At 44.0% G+C, this 19,600-nt stretch overlaps 1 protein-coding gene and 1 pseudogene across 2 annotated transcripts; one reads left to right on the forward strand and one right to left on the reverse strand.

The window, feature by feature from the left end:
* Positions 1-2,583: 2,583 nt before the first annotated feature.
* On the reverse strand, positions 2,584-4,279 carry LOC102488800 (TIP41-like protein; annotated as a pseudogene).
* A 1,947-nt stretch (positions 4,280-6,226) lies between these two features.
* ZNF394 (zinc finger protein 394) lies at positions 6,227-18,741 on the forward strand. Of its 2 annotated transcripts, none has more exons than XM_027772511.1 (2): positions 6,227-6,882; positions 18,565-18,741. In XM_027772511.1, the coding sequence occupies exons 1-2, from the start codon at positions 6,427-6,429 to the stop codon at positions 18,595-18,597; spliced, it is 489 nt and encodes a 162-aa protein (XP_027628312.1). In that variant the 5' UTR covers positions 6,227-6,426; the 3' UTR covers positions 18,598-18,741. The 2 variants fall into 2 exon arrangements, with proteins under 2 accessions (XP_027628312.1, XP_027628311.1); XM_027772510.1 differs by lacking the exon at positions 18,565-18,741 and adding an exon at positions 13,686-13,931.
* Positions 18,742-19,600: the final 859 nt, after the last annotated feature.

Raw genomic sequence — 19,600 nt, forward strand, 5'->3', positions numbered from 1 at the left:
TGTTTAGCCAATACGGCCGCGGCTCTCGTGGCCGCCTCGGTCTCGCGGGCCTATCAGAATGCAGCGGGTCAGGGAAGCGTATCCTTGGGCGCTTAGCGTAAAGGCCGCGTATAGGAGAACCGGCCGGCTTCCTGGCTGGGCAGAGAAGGACCGGAGCCGTCAGTCCCGACTAATAGAGCGGCGTTGCAGACGCTGACCTTCCATAATCGAGGGCGTCCCAGCCTTAAAGATTCCTCACTTGCTTATGGTGTATAGTTTTCCAAAAACTTTGCTGGTTACAAGCTATTGGACAGCGAGCATAAAAGTTAATATCCTCAGGCCAGCCCAGTGGCGTAGTGGCTCGGGTAGGTGGATCCCATAAGGCGGTTCGAGTCCCAAACCGGCGGCTTGAAAAACAATAGGCGGGCTCGTATGCATCTGCTAAATCCCAAGAGCAGAGTGGAGAAGAAAGAATTGCAGTGTGAGCATCCCCCTGGGGGGTGGGCGTTTTTGTTTTGTTTGGTTTGGTTTTTGAGTGAGAGTGGTTTTTGCTATAGGGTGCGTGCACTCGCCAGAGAGACAAGAGACATAGAAATAGAAAGTGAAAAATAACACACGGGGGGGAGGGGGCAGGAGTGTGTGGACAGAGACGGCCATGCCACAAACGCTTCTCCATGCTCTTCTTGGGATTTTGTTGGGCATGCACACACACCTGCCAGTGAGTTTTAAGCCTCGGGGTCCAGGACTCAAACCACTGTCAATTCCATGGGAGTCCAGCGATATAACCATTATGCCATCTGCTGGTCCCAGGGGATGGTTTTTTTCACTCCCACCCAACCCCTGCTCTTGTGAGTGTACATGCCCTATACCAAAAACTAAAAAAAAAAAAAGGGTCTCATGTTATTTAAATGACTTCTCTAAAACCGTATCTTAACCTTTTGGCAAAACAAGGTTTAAGAATTCCAACATTTTTCATTTTCTAAGACTTTGGCCATAGAGCAAATTCACTTGTCAGGGAGAAACAGAGACAGTGAGGGGGAAGGGAGAAATCACCCCCTCCCCCAGGTGGGATGGCCACACCACAATACCTTCTCCATTATTCTCTTCCTGGGATTTGGGGCATGAGTGCACACATGCCTGGCACGATTTTCAAGCCACCATCTCCAGGACTCGAACCACAGTAGCCATGTGGGAGTCTAGTGCCACAACTACTATGCAACCTGCTGGCCCCAAGTTTTCCAACTTCTAATCCATAGTTTTTTGTAGTAAGTCACTCAAAGTTGAGCTAAATAACTCTCCAAGTTGTCCCTAAAGTAAAGATTTGGAATAAAAACTAAGCCAATACAAGAATAGAGAGTTAGGTATTGCTATTCTGTTCCAGTACCAGCTCTGCCATATACTAGCAGTGTAAACTTTGGGTAAATTCATTATTTTCTTTGGTTTTCAGTTACTGGCACTAGGCTTGTTGTGAAGACTGGGTTATAGTCCTTCAGAGTATTTTTTTGTTTTTGAGAGGTTTTTTTTTGTTTTGTTTTGTTTTTGCTATATAGTGCATGCGTTCCCCAGACAGAGACAGAAAGTGAGAAATCACCCCCCCCAGGGGGGATGGCCATGCCGCAATCCCTTCTCCTCCATTCTCTCAGGATCTTGGGCACACACGCACACACACCTGTCATGAGTTTTAAGCCACCCAGTCTGGGATGCAAACCGTGGTCTATAGGGCATGTGCATTCACCAGAAAGACAGAGACAGACAGAGACAGAAAGTGAGAAATCACCCCCAAGAAGGGTGGCCCCCTTCTCCTCCATCCTCCTCTCAGGACTTTGGGCATGCACAAACATGCACCCAGCATGAGTTTTAAGCCACTGGGTCTGGGACTCGAACCATAGTCAACTATATGGAACTCCAGCAACTTAACCATTATGCTATCTGCTAGTCCCCCATCAGAGTTCTTAGGGCATAACAAGTGCTCAATAATGGTCATGTTCATTATGAATTGTACTGTGCAGAATGGGATGGGCAAAGTGTCTGTGAGGTAGAAAGTGGAGAAGGCTGGGTAATTTTCCTTGATTATTCTGTGAGATAGGAGAATTGGTGGTAGCTCTCAGTTCTTTTTCCTTCTTTTACACTAGAATATCACCTTCCACTGCCTACATTAAAAAAAAATTTTTAGGGACCAGCAGTTAGCGTAATGGCTGTGTCGCTGGACTCCCACATAGTCGACCGTGGTTTGTGTCCCAGACCCGGTGGCTTAAACTCACTGGGCGCGTGTGTGTGCGTGCCCAGGATCCCAAGAGGAGAATGGAGGAGAAGGGATTGTGGTGCGGCCATCCCCCCTGGGGGGTGATTTCTCACTTTCTATCTCTCTGTCTCTCTCTGTCTGTCTGGCGAGTGCACACGCCCTATAGCAAAAACAAAACAAAACAAAACAAAACTCTCAAAAAAAATTTTAGTGGACTCTGCTTACAATGATCTTTTTTTTTTTTCATTTAAAGCTACAGAAAAGTCTGCACATAAACAAGGCATTTAATTCTGATAATAAAAAATACCCCCTCACAAACAACAAAGGTGTCCAGTCAGATTCTACAGTGTGCTTATGTTGTATCACATTCTATACATGGGAGTATTTTCTTGCAAGTATGTAGGTTTAATGTCAATTCTTTCTGGAAATAGTAACTTCTCACAAATTGCTTCTTTGATTCGTAAATGCTGTGATATTTCATTAGGTTCCGTGAAGAGGGAAGGTGGAACAGGCATTAAATTAGCAATTTTGCTCTCTCGTGATGTATATTTTTCTAACATGCAGGTCTTGTCAGCCTCATAGTAGAGTCTTGTATCATTCATCCTGATAAACACCCCATCAATTCTCAAGAAAAACCGCAACAGCAGGAAAAAGCTAGAAGGCATTACTCTAATTTTCACACTCAGGCGTGAAACTCCATGATCATGAAGTTTATCCTCAGACAAGAGAACTTCTTAACCTTTACTTCAGAGATTCTCAAGAGACCAGCAGATGGCATAATGGCTAAGTTGCTGGACTCCCATGGAGTCGACTGTGGTCCGAGTCCCGGATCTGCTGGCTTAAACTCATGCCAGGCACATGTGCTGCATGCCCAAGATCCCAAGAGGAGAATGGAGAAGAGATTATAGTGTGACCACCTGCCTTGGGGGACGGGGTTGATTTCTCGCTTTCTGTCTCTCTGTCTCTCTCTGGTGAGCACACATGCCCTATAGCAAAAACCTCTTCAAAAAAAAAAAGATTCCCCAAGTAATGTCCCCTGTGGGAGGCTGTGCACCAGCGAGTCTGCTGAGATTTCTCAGAGAGCAAACAATTACCATGATTGGTTCCCTTCCAAAAACCTGACCTTCAAAACCTTGCTCTGATTGGCCACTAGAATCCCTCAAATTTGCATATCCGGCACCTCATGATTGTTCCAAAAGCAACCAATCACAGCCCACTGCTTACAACCAATCACGGCCCACCATTTACAACCAATCACAGCCCACCATTTACAACCCACCAGAGTGTATATAACCACGATGCCTGGCCCACAGTAGCCAGACGACAATGACCAGGACGACGACGACTGGGAAGATGACAACTGAAGAGCCTGAAGAGCTGAAACACCGCGCAGTCTCCAGACGATCCTGAAGAGCTGACACTGCATCGTCTCCAGACGACCTGGGAGACCCTGAAGAGCTGTAACACTACATCGTCTCGGACGACCCTTAAGAGATGTGACACTGCATCATCTCCGTGCTGCTCACAGTAGACGACGCGACCCTTAAGAGCTGTGACACTGCGTTGTTTCTGTGCTGTACCGTGCTGCCCACAATAAATGGACGACACTGTCGTCTCCGTGTTGTAACACTACGCCGCTTGTCCCGGCTCTCACTCCTTCACTCAGGAAACCTGTTCGGCTGTCCCCCTGGGTCGGGACAGTCCCCTTATAATCTGTAGTATAGGTCCAATCATATGGTTTAATAACCTCTTTGGAATATTTGCCTTCCATCCTTCTTTCCTGCCACTCTTAGCACAGGCTACTTTAAGCATCCTTTGGTAGTTATTCACACATATGTGACATTGAACTCATACCAAAGCCAGTGCCATGTTGGATTCTTAAAATATTGTTTCTAAACATCATTTCAGGGAGCTACAGCATATTGAATTCACAGCTAACTTCTCCACATCCGCTAACTTCTCCACATCCACCGACTTCATGATGTGCATCTTGGCTGCCATCTGTTTTCAGGACCCAAAGGAGAAGTCTTGGTGGTTTCTCTGGAAACCATGGATCATCAAGGCCGCAGATGCTCAGCAGGCATGGTGATGGCAGTGGTGGCAGCCTGGCTTCTTGCTCTTCTCCCTCTGCCTTGTGGCTACCTTCCACTGTCTCTGTATAACCTAAGGGCTTCTCAGAAACGTATATAATGTATCTGTACAATGCATAATGTTAAGGCTTGACTTGTGTCCCCATGAAATTGATATGTTGAAGTCCTAACCCCCAGTAACTATGAAGGTAACTTCATTTAGAGATAGGGTCCTTACCAAATTAAAATGATGTTAACAGTGGGGCCAGCAGGTGACATGGTGGTTAAGACATGACTCCCACCATGGTACAAGTCAAGGACCTGGTGACTTGAAGATCATGCTGGACACACACACATGGCATACCCAAAATCCTGAGAGGTGAATGGAAGAGAAGGGAATAGTGTAGCCATCTGCTGTGGGGGTGGGGTTGATTTCTCACTTTCCCCCTCTCTCTCTCCAGTGAGTGTATGCAGCCTATGGCAAAAAATTTTTAAAAATGAGGTTATTAATATGAGCCCTAATCTACTGGTGTCTGTATAAAAAGGGAAAATTTGGAGACAGACCAGGCATACAATGAGATTGTCATATGAAGATGAAGGCAGAGATTAGCATGATGCCTCTACTAGCCAAAAAATGCCAGAAATTTGCTAGCAAACCAACATGAGCCAGAAGAGATGCAATAAGACATGAGCAGATTCTTCCCGTGAGCCTTGGAAGCAACCAGTCCTGTAGGCCACATAATTTCACACGTCTAGCCTCCAGAACTGAGACAAAAATGTCTGCTGTTTAAGCCACCCAATTTGTGATGCCCTTGTTACTACAGCCTAGCTGTTCCACATTACACCCTTCAACTACCTGCATACACCTCCCTGTAAAGAAGGGCAGGGGCCCACTTATTTATTTTTTTAATAATTATTTAATTTAATTTATTATTATTATTATTAGTAGTAGTAGTAGTAGTATTAATTTGACCAGAGAGAGAGAAAGTAAGAAAGCAAGCTACCAGGTCAGGGCTTGAACCCTGGTTGTCCACATGGGAGTCCAGCTCCCTTAACCACCACATCACCTGCTGGCCCCAAGGGACCCACCTATTTCTGTGGGTGATGGGTACTCAGTAGATATTGGACAGTTGAAAGCCCACTGGGTGCTCTGCAATGCGCCAGGGAGGTGCTATGGCATAGACCAACAATATATAAATTTGGAGACTAGCAGTTGGTGTAATGGCTATGTTGCTGGATTCCCATGTAGTCAACCGCAGTTTGAGTCCCAGACCCGGTGGCTTAAACCCACGCCAGGCGCGTGTGTGTGCGTGCCCAAGATCCTGAGAGGAGAATATCTTTCTGGCAAGTGCACGCACCCGATAGTAAAAATCTCTAAAAAAGTTCAAATAAAAATAAAAAAAGTTAAAATACATAAATTTGACTTTATGCATTTTTGGGAATAGACGCACAGTAGGAAGAGGTCAGGTGGGTTTCTTGAATGAGTGAACAAACAAGGTAGCTTTAGGCAAAACTATATATACAATAAATCAATATTGAAGCGGTAGAAGACAGGCCTGAGTGCTGGAGTTTGAAATGGGCACGCTGGTCTCATTCATCAAGACACCAGCGACTTAACATCCGGTAAGACACAATTCTTTTGAGCCTCAGTTTCCTCATCTTTGTGAAGATCAGAAGCGGTAACATTTGACGTACATGGCTGCACTTAAAAATATTTATTTTTCCCAATCCTAAAAGTTCCCTGCGCCCGCGCTTGGCCACCTGCTCGGAAGCGCGCAATTTTCTTTGACTGACTGCGGGAAGCGGTCCAGGACTGGCATCCGCCCGGGGAGCGAGAACAGTAAGCCACCGAGACGCAACTCATCCTCCGGAGCGGCTAGAGAGACCCAGGAAGAGCCGGAAGTGGGCACCACAGGTAGCCGGCGACGCACTTCCTTCCTGGATTTTTCACTTAGTTCTTTTGGGTCTCAGGATTAAGCAGGTTCTAGAAGCAAGAACTGTGCTAGGAGGGAGAGCGGATTTGGAGACAGTACAGTGGTGCGCCCCTGCTCTAGGGAGGGCTGCTGAGCACTTTGGGTTTACGCTCGTCTCATCTGAAAGCAAGACTTCGGGAATGTCAGCTCATGCCAGAGAAAGATGAATTGGAGCTTGATCGCCCCGAGGCGCGGCAGTAACGGCAAGGTGGAAGCCTGGATGATGGCTGCGAGGTCCAGGGTCGCCACGCCGCCCCCACCGGAGAGACTTTTGGTAGTGAAGGTGGAGGACGACTCACCCAGAGGTGGGGAGTCAGACCAACCTGGGGCTTGGCAGGACCCCGAAACTTCTCGACAGCATTTTAGGCAGTTCCGTTACCAAGAGGTGGCTGGACCTGAAGAAGCTCTGAGCCGGCTCAGGGAGCTTTGCCGTCGGTGGCTAAGGCCCGAGATGCACTCCAAAGAGCAAATCCTGGAGCTGCTGGTGCTGGAGCAGTTCCTGACCATCCTGCCCGAGGAGATGCAGGCCTGGGTGCGAGAGCACTGCGGGGAGAGCGGGGAGGAGGCTGTGGCCGTGGTGCGGGCCGTTCAGAGAGCGCTGGATGGGACCTCACCCGAGGTGAGCACTGGTGGGAGCGCGGGCGATACTCAGTCTCAGACATTCTTTCCTTCCTTATTTCTTTTCGTGTAATGTGTGTGAACTTTCTTTCCTTCCCTTGGAAATCTATTTAAGAAATGACGCTAATTACAGACCTCCACATAGAACCGACACCGATTTCTGTTTATGCACGTAAGACACCTCGTTTTACCAGACTGAGAAAGATGTCAATATAAAAATAAAGTGACCTCATGTCCGTAAGCTACTTATTTTAGAACAGTGGTTCCTCACTACTTGGAACGTGAGGATTTTTATTTTTTTTTATTTTTTTTTATGGCTTGGAGACATAACAATAGTGATTTTCCCTTTTTATTTTTCGATCTACAAAGATTTCCTTTTAATCCATGAAGAGTTTGCAATGCAGCACTGGTGGGCTTTCAGCAAAAGCAGGTTCAGTATAATTCGTTTTAATTCATAAAATACCGTGGTACGTTAAATAATTAGTCTTGTTTCACTGAGGGACAGCCAGTTTACCTAATTCTGCACTTTTTGTTTCTTGTTATTTCATCCCTTTTAGTTGCTGCTGGACCAATGTCACAATTAACTGTAATAGATTTTTTTGGTAATTATTTTATTTAACTTTATTTACTTACTTACTTAACTAATTTGACCAAAGAGGGACCGAGAGAATGTGAGAAAACAAGCCGCTAGCTCCAAGACTTGAACTGTTGTCGACCATGTGGGAGTCCAGCATCCTTAACCACCGCGCCACCTGCTGACTCCAGTAGTTTTTATTTTTTAATTATTTTATCCAACTTTATTTATTTATTTGAATTTGATGGGGGAGGGGCACAACTGAGAATTAGAGATTTAATGTGTCAGTGTTAAGATATTGGCAGAAACGTGATCTTGGTAAATTGCTGTTATTCAGAATTTTTAACTGATGACTTACTGTTGGTTTTGTTTTTTGTTTTTTAAAGACTTACTTAATTAAAAAAAAAAAGACTTATTTAATTCCATCTTTTTAAAGAATTCTTTGAACTTTATTTATTTATTTATAATTTTTTACCAGAGTGGGACAGAGTGAGAGTGTGAGAGAAAGCTGCCAGGTCCAGGACTGGATCCGTGGCTAGCCATACGGGAGTCCAGCGCTTTTAACCACCATGCCACCTGCCAGCCCCCTGATGACCTTTTATATTGATGAACCTAACTCCATATTACTTCTCTGTTAAAACCTTAAAAGGTCATTTTATCAGCACCTTTAAACAGCTGATCAGAGTTCTCCGACGTTGGTTTTAAAGGTGGGAAGAAAGGAATGTCATTGGGATAAGCAGCATATTGACTTTCTCACACCACTTTGGGCAGGTGTTATTTATTTATTTGGTAAGAATTATTTTTACTTGGTGCTGGCAGGTGGTGTGGTTAAAGGTGCTGGACTCACACATGGCCGACTTGTGGTTCGAGTCCCGGACCTGGCGGTTTGCTTTCTCACTTTCCTTCTCTCTCTGTCTTTCTCACTCTGTCACTCTCTGGTCAAATTTAAATAAATAAATAAAGTTAAACAAAATTTTAAAAAGAATTATTTTTATTTAAATCTATTTTTTAAAATTTGACCAGAGATGGAGAGAGGATTCCCAGTACTTTGTTTCCAAAGAATATCTTGGAAGATTCCCTCTGTATCTTTTTTTTTTTTTTTTTTTTTGAGAGATTTTTAGTATAGGGCACGCGCGCTCCCTGGAGAGACAGAGAGACAGAAATCATCCCCCGGGGGGATGTCCACACTGCAATCCCTTCTCCTCCATTCACCTTTCGGGGATCTTGGGCATGTGTGCACACACACCGAGTGTGAGTTTTAAACCATTGGATCCAGGACTTGAACGGTGGTCAACTATGTGGGAGTCCAGTGACGTAACCATTAAGCCATTTGCTGGACCCCTCCCTCCCCCGTGTCTTTTAATGTAGTTTTTAAACAGTGCCACTGCAACATGCTGTTATATTTCATTTTGTTTTTCCTTAACCAGAAGAATGAAAGCGAGCTGTGGTGTATATAAGCCAAAAGTCATTAATATTTGGCATTAGAATGTGGTTATTTGCAGCAATTTAAAACAAAAACCTGTAGCTGAAACATGCCTTAGTGATGCCATTTTCTCTCATTGTAAACATAAATTATGGTCAGAAAAAAGATTTAAAGTCACACAACTACTTAAGATAGGAAAAGCGCTGGCCTGGGAGTTAGGAGATTCAGGTTCTAGTAACCATATCTACCTTTTCTAGCCTTGACTAGTTTCTTAGTCATGTAGCTTCTGTTTCCTCATTTGTAAAAGGACGTTATTTAGTCGAATAATAACAGAAGGCAGCTTCTGCCTTTGACTCCTGGTCCACTGCTATGTACTTGTGTAGATCTTATTTATAGTCCTAGTTATTTTTGGTTTTGCAGATACTAAAATGCAGAGGCCTTCAGAAGAGTACTTAGAAAAATAAAGTAGTATTGAGAAAGTCTTTGCATTACTGTTATTTTTTTTAATAGCGTACATTTTTTATTATTTAACTTTCTTTATTATTTTAATTTGACCACAGGAAGACAGAAAGAGAAAGAAAGTGAGAAAGCAAGCTGTCTAACCACGTGAGAGACTCAGCCATGTTGGAGTCCAGCATCTTTAACCATCACACCACCTGCAGGCCCTCCATTATTATTTTTTAAAAAGAATTATTTATTTAATTTATTTACTATTATTATTATTATTTTAAATTTCCGTAGGGCACATGCAGTTACGAGAGAGAGCGAGAGAGAGAAAGTGAGAAAGCAAGCCACCAAGTCTGGGACACAAACCGTAGTCGACCATATGGGAGTCCCGCACCTTAACCCCATGCTATCTACTGGCCCCCATTACTGGTTTTTAAATACAAGTTGTGTGTTTCTTTTCATTTTGCCTGAGGGGCACATGTGCTCACCACCCAAAGGAACAGGAAGGGAAAGTGAGAAAGCATCCCCTCATGGTAAATGGCCATGCTACAACTCCTTCTCCTGCATGTCTTCCTCTTTTCAGGATTTTGGGCACACACAAGCACACACAACCCAGTGTGTTTCAAGCTGCCAGGTCTGGGACTTAACCCACATGTTTGAGTCGCCTTAACCACTATACCACAGGATGGCCCCAGTTTTTGTTTTTAATTTATTTTTATTCATGATAGAAAGCATATACATACATGCAGTGGGGCAGGAAGCATCTTCTTCTAGTGGGGTCTGGTCATGCTGGGATCATTTTCCTCCAGTTCTCCACTCTGTCAGGATCCTGGCCATAGAGCTGGCCCTTGAAACATTCTTTGAGTATGCTGTTTCTAAGAAACAATTCACCATCATTGTCAATATGAAAAGTTAATCTTTCGGGACCAGCAGTTAGCGTAATGGCTATGTCGCTGGACTCCCATGTAGTCGACTGCGGTTCAAGTCCTGGACCCGGTGGCTTAAACTCATGTGCGTGCCCAAGATCCCAAGAGGAGGATGGAGGAGAAGGGATTGCGGTGTGGATCCCCCTTGGGTGCGATTTCTTACTTTCTTTCTCTCTGTCTCTCTCTGTCTTTCTGGTGAGCACATGCGCCCTATAGCTAAAAACCTCTCCAAAAAAAGAAAAAAAAAGTTAATCTTAAAACATTTCTAGACTGGGAACCAGCAGTTAGCGTAATGGCTATGTCGCTGGACTCCCACGTAGTCGACCACAGTTCGCGTCCTGGATCCAGTGGCTTAAAACTCATGCCGGGTGCGTGTGCATGCGTGCCCAAGATCCCGAGAGGAGAATGGAGGAGAAGGGATTGCGGCGTGACCATCCCCTCTGGGGGGTGATTTCTCGCTTTGTCTCTCTGTCTCTCTCTGTCTGTCTGGCGAGCGCACGCGCCCTATAGCAAAAAAAAATCTCTCCAAAAAAAAACCAAAAACATTTCTAGACAAGAGGGTTGGCAGGTGACATGGTGGGTAAGGGTGTTAGACTCCCACATGCTGACCATGTGGTTTGCTTTCTCACTTTCCCTCTCTCTCTCTCTTCATCTGTCCCTCTCTGGTGAAATTAAAATACATTTCTTGTTTTGGTTATGTTCAAAGACGAAGTTCTCAAACTTGGCACTAGTGACATTTGGGCCAGATACTTCTCTGTTATGGGAGCTGTCCTGTGCATTATATAACGTTTAGCAGCATCCCTGGCCTCTGCCCACTAGATGGCAGTCACCCCCACCACAACCACTTGTGACAACTAAAAATGTCCTCAGCATTGCCAGGTGTCTTCTGGGGTACAAAATCACCTCCAGTTTAGACTCACTGATCTAAGGCATAGAGTTTTAGAGGTTTGGGTTCTGCATTTCTGTCAGTTAGAGTGGACACACACTTATCCCTGCCTGAAGACTCTGCATCAGTCATTGTCCTTCCATCTGGAGATAGGAGACCTCTGGTTAAACTCCCCAGATGAGATGTCAGCCTACTCAGGTCTACACTTGATTTGCAACTCTATATCTCTGTTCCCAGAATGTCTTTTAGCTGTAATTACAAATTAATGGCTGGCTAGCCTTACAAAAGCTTTGTTGGGAGAAGGAATATTTGTAGAGGCTTTCCTGAAGGATATGCAGTCCATCCTTCATTTCTTCTGAAAGTCTTGATGTTAAATAAAAGGTGGGGCGGGGGGAGGATGGTGGGCCCAGGAGGAGAAAGGTAAAGTATAAGTATAACCAAGAAGATTTTCTCAAGTTGCCTAAGGTCCCATAATGAGTAAGTAGAGAACTAGAATTCAGAGTCAGTCCCATGGCTTCCTAGTTAGGGGAACCTGATCCCAAGGAGTTGACTGCTTGATTTGAATCCCAGCTCCAGCCACTTTGTGTGCCAAAATCATGACATGATGGGAAAATGGAGAAGGTATTGCAGTATGACCATGCCCCGTTGGGGGTGCATTTTTCCTCTTTCCAGCAAGTGCGTGTGCCCTCTGACAAAAATTTTAAAGAGAGAAGTAGAATTCAGACTCGTGTAACAGGTCCCACAATCCATGCCCCTAACCCCAGTGCCACAGTTCCTGGCTGGGAAGAGTGTGAGAGAAGCAGCAATGAGATTCAGGCAGGGTTACCTTTTGATTTCCAATCTCATTCTTACTGTCATAGTCGTCATTGAATTAGCAGCAAGGACAGGAAGAAACCAAATTATAAGGGAAGGTACAAGTTGCTCAGGCCAGTGGGAACCCAAGGAGACGGCCAGCCATCTCGGATGTGGGAGGAGTCCCAGGAAGGTTTTTTTGCACTTATTGTCACTCTCTACAATCCCTGCTATCATGTCTCACACTCTGTAGTGAGGGTTGTTCTATGGGTTTCAACGTGATATAAACAAGGGATGGTGAGTGATGGGCTCTGCTATTTGAGGGAGAGAGGGAACCATTGCAAGGTAGTATTTCTATTTTCTTACAAGATGGTCAGTCAGGTACAGCCATGGGAGAGGCTCAGGAAAAAACTTACTATATTCACAAGTCCTAGAGAGGAGGCACAGCATGGCATGCAGGGCCACATTGGAAAACACTAATGACCACTAGGAGGCAGAAGGTCAAAAGTGAGGGGAGAGCCTAAGCCACGACCTTTATTGGAATTTCCCCAAGAAAGGCAAGGCAGGGCAGTGCAGGTGAGCAATTTAAAACTGGCAAGTCTGAATCATTTTAGTGGGCACCTAGGGGTGGACTGTAGTTGCCTGGTAGCTGGTCCTGGGGTGATTAATGCCGAGGAATATTGCCTCCTGGGGTATCTGCGGCAAATGGAGCAGGTCACTTGGTCTTTCAGAGGCATGCCTGAAAGGCTGAGCCCTGTGCATTATTTCTTAAGTGAGAATTTTCTTTTTAAGATGTTGAAATGTCATACAGAAAGTAAAACACACACACACAGAGTAAAGTGAGTCAAGGTCTGGCTCCATAGCACAGCATAGCTTTGCATAGAAAGCCAGATCCCATATGGCCCACCGCAGTTCTAATCCCAGCCCTGGTAGCTTGAGAAACATGTTGGGCCTGTATACATGTGTTCCCAAAGTCCTGACAGGTCGGAGATGTGAAGGGAAAGGGACTGTAGTGTGGCCATATCCCATTTCTGCTCTCTCATTCTCTGTGATTGCATACACCCTTTGTCAATAAAACAACAGCATAAATAAGAGTAAACATTGAAACATTCAAAAAAATAAAATACAGTGAGCCAGAAAGCCTCGGAGTCCATTTATGAGCCATCACTGAACCTCAACACCTATCTCTCTCACCTCAGAAACTTTCCCTTCTGAGGATTGGGGGTTTAACCTTTGTGAATGGTTAGCCTTCATCTAAATAAGCCATCTTAGAAGATAAGCTTGTTGGATACTTATTTTATTGTGAAGCAGTCAAGGGAAGGAAAAGGAAATATTGCTGAGCACCTGCTGTGGTTAGGAACCTTCATTCTTCAGATATTTGTATCCATTTTCCTAATGTCTCAGAGAGCCAGCATTAGACTGTCTGCTTATGTGTTTCTTTTTCATTTATATTGGGTTTCCATTTTTATATATCTAAGTGATACAATTTAAGTAAATACATTGCTTCTACCTACCCAAAGTTGGTGGACAATCCACAGAAAGGCCTTTCAGAATTACAAGACAATGTCAGCCTCTGTCATTGTTCCCTTTGATACTTCTGGTCAGCATAGAACTCATTGGCAAAGATCCACAGCTGGTTGTCACTTGATTCTCAGAACTTCCTCTTTTACCTTCTGTAGTCTGGCCTCATCTTGACACAAGTGGGAGCAGTGTCCGGAGACAGCAGATACTGAACGGGGATCTTGTGTTGTTGCAGGGGTTGGTGCCATTCGAAGATGTGGCTGTGTCTCTAACCTGGGAGGAGTGGGAGCGGCTGGACACAGCTCAAAAGGACTTCAGGGAGAGCACACATAAGGATGGCGGGAGCACAGTCATGCCTAGTGAGTGCTGTCCCTCTGCTGGTTTGTAGCAGTGTGTGGTTTGTACAGGGCTGGGTTCACTGTGATCCCTGACCAGGCTGCCATTCACAGACATTGTCTGAGAGCTATGGAGTTTGTTTTGTGACCCAGGCAGAACCTCTCTATTGTGCATTATTAAGTAATAGATTCATGTCTTCATTTTGGTTTACTTCTAGTGTTTCATACATACAGAAAAGTTTTTTTTGTTTTGTTTTGTTTTGTTTTGTTTTTTTATGAGCAAAATTAGCATCTATATATCTATCAGCCAGGTTTATCAGATCTTAATATTTGATCATATTGGCTTTTCCTCCCAGAATGTTACAGCTATAGGTGGAGCCGTTTGTATCCACCTTGAAGCTGTTCTCTCTTTCTTCAGAAGTAACCAGTATCCTAATTGTGGCATTGATCATTTCCATGTATGTTTCCTGTTCTTGCAGCCATGGACTATATATATCATTACTGTATGTTTCTTTTTACTCAACATTACATTTTTGAGATTTATTCATGCTGATACATGTAGCTCCTTTTTAAAAAAATAATTATTTATCATTATTATTATTTTTTTTGGGGGGGGGGAGAGGTTTTTGCTATAGGGCGCATGCGCTCGCCAGAAAGACAGAGACAGAGAGACAGAAAGCGAGAAATCACCCCCCCAGGGGGGATGGCCACGCCACAATCCCTTCTCCTCCATTCTCCTCTCGGGATCTTGGGCACACACGCACACGTGTCCTTAAACGTGAGTTTAAGCCACCAGGTCCAGGACTCAAACCTCGATTGGCTATATGGGAGTCCAGCAACATAGCCATTATGCCAATTGCTGGTCCCTATTTATCATTAATTTTTAATTTGACCAGAGAGAAGGAGAGAAGGAAAGTGAATTTGACCATAAAGAAACAGAGAGAGAAAGGGAGATAGAGAGAGACAAAGAAAGTGAGAAAACAACCTACCAGGTCCAAGACTCAAACCATGGTCTGCCATGTGGGAATCCAGCATTCTAACCACCATGCTGGCCCCATATGGCTCTTTTTTTTAACACCTATATATTTCACTATATGAATATTCCAAAATGCTTCTGTCCATTGTATCCATGGGTGTTATAAGATTACATTGAACACTTTCATACATTTCTCCCCGTGTTTATGTATAGGAGTTGGTTTTTCTTTTTTTTTTTTTTGAATTATTTTATTTAACTTTATTTATTTATTTAAATTTGACCAGAGAGGGGCAAAGTGTGAGAGAAAGAGAGAAGGGAGGGAGGGAGGGGGAAAGGGAGGGGAAAGGAAGAGAAGGGAAGGGAAGGAAAGGAAGAGGGAAAGGAGGAAGGGAAGTGAGAAAGCAAGCCACCAGGTCTAGTACTCAAACCATCGTCTGCCATGTGGGAGTCTAGTGCCTTAATCACCATGCTACCTACCAGCCCCATGTACAGTAATTTCTGAAGAGAATATACTGTGATAAGTGCCAGTTTTGCTGTCCAAGGACCTACTAGCCTATTTATATGCCTATCAGAAGGATATGAAAGCATTTTTTCCTTCCACATTCTCATTAGTACTTGGTATTTATCAGCTGATGGCATGAGGTCTTTACAGCCCAAATGTTTTAGATGTTGGGTCACGTCACTGCTCAGGACCTGTGGTGGCTCCCATTTCACACAGGGTAAAAGCTGTTGGCCTGTGATGTCAGGTGGATTGAGGCTTAACCACCCATCCCTTGCTCTGCACCTTCTCCACTCTGCTCTGGCCACACTGCCTTGCAGTTGCTAAAAATCCCAGGCAAGCTGCTTCCTGTTCTTTGTGCTTGTTGACCTGTCTGCCTAGAGTAGCCTTCTTCTGGATCTCCACTAACCAAATTCCTGACTTGCTTCAAGTATTTACTCAAATTGCTCCTTTTCGTGAGGCTACCCTGACTACCTTGTTTAATGCTGCAGTTTGCCTTCCACTGCCTCACTACCTCCTGCACTTCTTTTTTTTTCTTTTTTTGGAGAGGTTTTTACTATAGGGTGCATGCCACCAGACGGACAGAGAAATCACCCCCAGGGGGGATGGCCACGCCGTAATCCCTTCTCCTCTATTCTCCTCTCGGGATCTTGGGCATGCACCTTAATCACCATGCCACTTGCAGGCCCCCTATTTCCATATTTCTAAGTAGGATGCTTATTTTGCTATTTCCCCACCACCACCACTATTTTTTGTTATCTCTTTCACTTTTCTTTAATTACCAGAAAGTGTGTGCACTTGCCAGATAGAGACACAGAGAGACAGAGAGAAAGCATCCCCCATGGGACATGGTCACACTAAAATCCCTTCTTCGATCTCGTCAGGATCTGGGGCATGCACACACATCCACCCAACATGTTTTTCAAATCTCCAGGGCTGGGACCCAAACTGTGGTCAAACATTTGGTATCTGATCCCTTAACCATTAGGCTATAAGGCCAGCCCTATAAAGAATTCATTCCTACAAAATGTACATACTTAGCAGTATATAATTTCCTCATAGTTAAACCAGTGTTTTTAGTTAATTAACTTACTCTCTTTCATTATTATCTATTCTCAGCCACATAATGTTAGTTCGTTAGTTTAGGTTTTTCCATAGGGCACATGCATTCAATGGAGAGATACAGTGAGAGGGAAGATGAGAAATCATACCTCTGGGGGAGGGGGGGATGGCTATGTTGCAGTCTCTTCTCAGTTTCCTCCTGGGATTTGGGGCACACACATAAGTGCTTTCCAAGCTGCCAGGACTTGAACCACAGTCATTCATGTGGGAATTCTTTACCTTAACCACTATACCACCTGCTGGCCCCTTCTACTTTTTAATTTAATTTACTTAGTTTTAGTTTGTAATAGGGAGTAGCACTCTCTAGAAAAAGACAAACAGAGAGGGAGGGAAAGTGAGAAATCACCACCCTAGGGGATGATCACTTTGCAATCCCTTCTCTTCTTTTGCTATTTTGAGTGCATATACATAAGTGTATTTGTTTATTCTTTTAAAGAATTATTTATTTATTACTACTTTTGAATGTGACCAGAGAGAGACAGAGAGAAAAGTAAAGCGAGAAAGCAAGCTACCAGGTCCAGGACTTGGACTGTAGTTAGCCATGTGGGAGTCCAGCTGCCCTAAACACCACACCACCTGCTGGCCTTGCTTTTTTAGAGATTCTTTTGCTATATGGCATATGCACTTGCTGGAGAGACAGAAAGCGAGAAATCACCCCCCCAAAGGAGATGGTCATGCTGCAATCCTTTCTCCTCTTGTGATTTTTTTGAGCATGCACACACACACACCCAGTGTAAGTTTCAAGATTCTAGGTCCAGGACTCAAACCAGCAATGTAATAATTATGCCATTTGCTGATCCCATCCAGTATATTTTTCAAGGTGCTGGGTCTGGGACTCAAACCACAAAGTCAGCCATGTGGGGTCCAGCTTTAAACACCATGTCACTTCCTGGCCCCATTGTCTTTTATAACTTTTTGCCTCTGAAATTCTTAATGTCTCATTTTGCATGTTCCTACTTTTATAACCATTGACCACTGATTTCACCCACAAACTCTCTTAGAAATGTCAAACTCTTCTCTGTATGTTCAAACATCAGGTAATGCTACCAGTTTTATTCCTCCCTTTGGAGAGATCCCTGCTGAAGCTTCCTCTGCTGCAGTGTGAACATGCTATTTTTTCCCTGGGCCTGTTACACAGCTGTTGTTCTAGGACATCCTTTTCACTATCACCCTGGGAATTCCTTTTCTCTTTGCTGGCTCCCATAACATTTTCTTCCTTGATTTACCTTCTTGATTTGGTGGAGAATATCTTCCAAAAAATATATTCTTGGGAACTAAATCTTTTGAAACTTTGCATGTCTGGAAATGTCTTTATTCCTCTCTCACATTTAGACCAGAGATGGCTATGTGTAACATTCTAGGTTAGAAATCATTTTGAAGACAGTGTTTTTTTCCTAGTTAGTTTACCATGTTGCTATTGAGAAATCTGATGCCATTGTGGTATTTTATCCTTGATGTAAGCCTCTTCTGTGTATCTGCTTGTGGCTGGACCTGTCAACAGAAGTAAACATTCTTGCTCTGCCTGGCTTATTCTTTTAGAGCAAACAAGTTTGGACCTGCACAGAGGAAAGTACTTTGAAGTTCTGTCAATTTTATATCAGTTTTCACTTGATTCCCCTAATTTGAGAGTGATTTCCTGTTTCAACTGTGCCTAAAGTCCCTGATCCAGAATTTATGTATCAATAGTTAAGTCTTCCTAAAGAGTAAACTGCAAAAATTCTGGAATGGGGAATGGAATCTCGTGGCCCACTTATTCCTAGATGTTTACCCAGTCCTAGGTTTATCTCTCAGCCTGACCCTGCCTTCGTTGGAAGCACAGCTGTGTCTGTCTTTATAATTCATCATAGGAATGGAATTGCTGTTAAACCATCCTTTAAGTATGGGATAAAGGCAACACTGCTCTTCTAGGTGCTCTGTTCAGATTTACCTCTCGTGATACTGTGATTCATACAACAGTGGAATGGGGCAGAGGGAGGAGATGGGCTGGTGGCTATACGCATAAGCAGCAGGGTTTACACTGGTAAGTGTGTGCATATTTGACAAGTTAAAGTTATTTAACTTATGGGGTGGTTTAATGGATAGTGTTTATAAAGGATTTTTAAGATTGTCTCTATGTTAGCAGATGTTTAGTTCACTCTTGCACAGGAATGTAATGCCAGAAATCTGTATTTTAATGTTTCAGGTTCAGAAACCAGAGCTGAGACCCAAGAGTTGATTGCAAAACAAGAAATTTTAGAAGAAGCAGAGCCACAGGGGCAGCTACCAGAAGCATCTCAAGGAAAGACCTCTGTTTTTCCCGAGTGTGGTGATACCCATGAGAATAGAGTAGAAATGCACTTAGAAAAATCCTCATCACTTAAACTTGAAAATTCTCCTGAAGAGCAAGGTCTCACCACTGTCTCAGAGCTCAACAAGAATGATTCCAAAGATAAGGGAGACTCTAAAAATGATGAATTTGGAAGCAATGCAAGAAATTTCAACTCTGTTTTTTGTCAACGAGTCCAGACAACAGAGAAGCCCGCTGATGGTGCTGAATATAGGAACAAATGCAGACAGAATTTAAATATGGTGAGACATCACTTGGTAGAACCTCACAAGTCTATTGACAGTGGAGAAAATGTCCTTAGTTCTGGTCTTTTGGAGGCACGGAGACAATTCTGTGAAGAAAGACCTTATAAATGTGAAAACTGTGGAAAGAGCTTCAAACGGCGTTCAGATCTCTTTAAACACCAGAGAATCCACACCGGGGAGAGGCCTTATGGATGTTCAGTCTGTGGGAAAAGCTTCAGTCAGAGTGCAACCCTTATTAAACACCAGCGAACACATACAGGCGAGAAGCCCTATGTGTGTCTGAAATGTGGAGAACGTTTCAGACAGAGCTCACATCTAAATCGGCATCAAAGAACCCACAGTGGAGAGAAATACTGTAAATGTGAGGAATGTGGGGAGACCTGTCATGTTGCCAACCTTCTTAGACATCAGAGATTGCATAAAGGGGAGAGACCTTATAAATGTGGAGACTGTGAGAAGAGCTTCAGACAGCGCTCTGACCTCTTTAAACACCAGAGAATCCACACTGGGGAGAGGCCTTATGGATGTTCAGTCTGTGGGAAAAGCTTCAGTCAGAGTGCAACCCTGATCAAACACCAAAGAACACATACAGGCGAGAAGCCCTATGCATGTCTGAAATGTGGGGAACGCTTCAGACAAAGCTCACA

Source organism: Tupaia chinensis, unplaced genomic scaffold (assembly GCF_000334495.1).
Source record: "Tupaia chinensis unplaced genomic scaffold, TupChi_1.0 Scaffold000279_1, whole genome shotgun sequence".
Classification (NCBI taxonomy): domain Eukaryota; kingdom Metazoa; phylum Chordata; class Mammalia; order Scandentia; family Tupaiidae; genus Tupaia; species Tupaia belangeri.

What these genes read in the sequence shown, in the direction of transcription:
- ZNF394 (XM_027772510.1), top strand. Translation starts at nt 6,427, where the DNA reads ATGAATTGGAGCTTGATCGCCCCGAGGCGCGGCAGTAACGGCAAGGTG. An exon ending in TGGATGGGACCTCACCCGAG is followed by an intron (nt 6,883 to 13,685) that starts GTGAGCACTGGT and finishes GTGTTGTTGCAG; the next exon opens with GGGTTGGTGCCATTCGAAGA.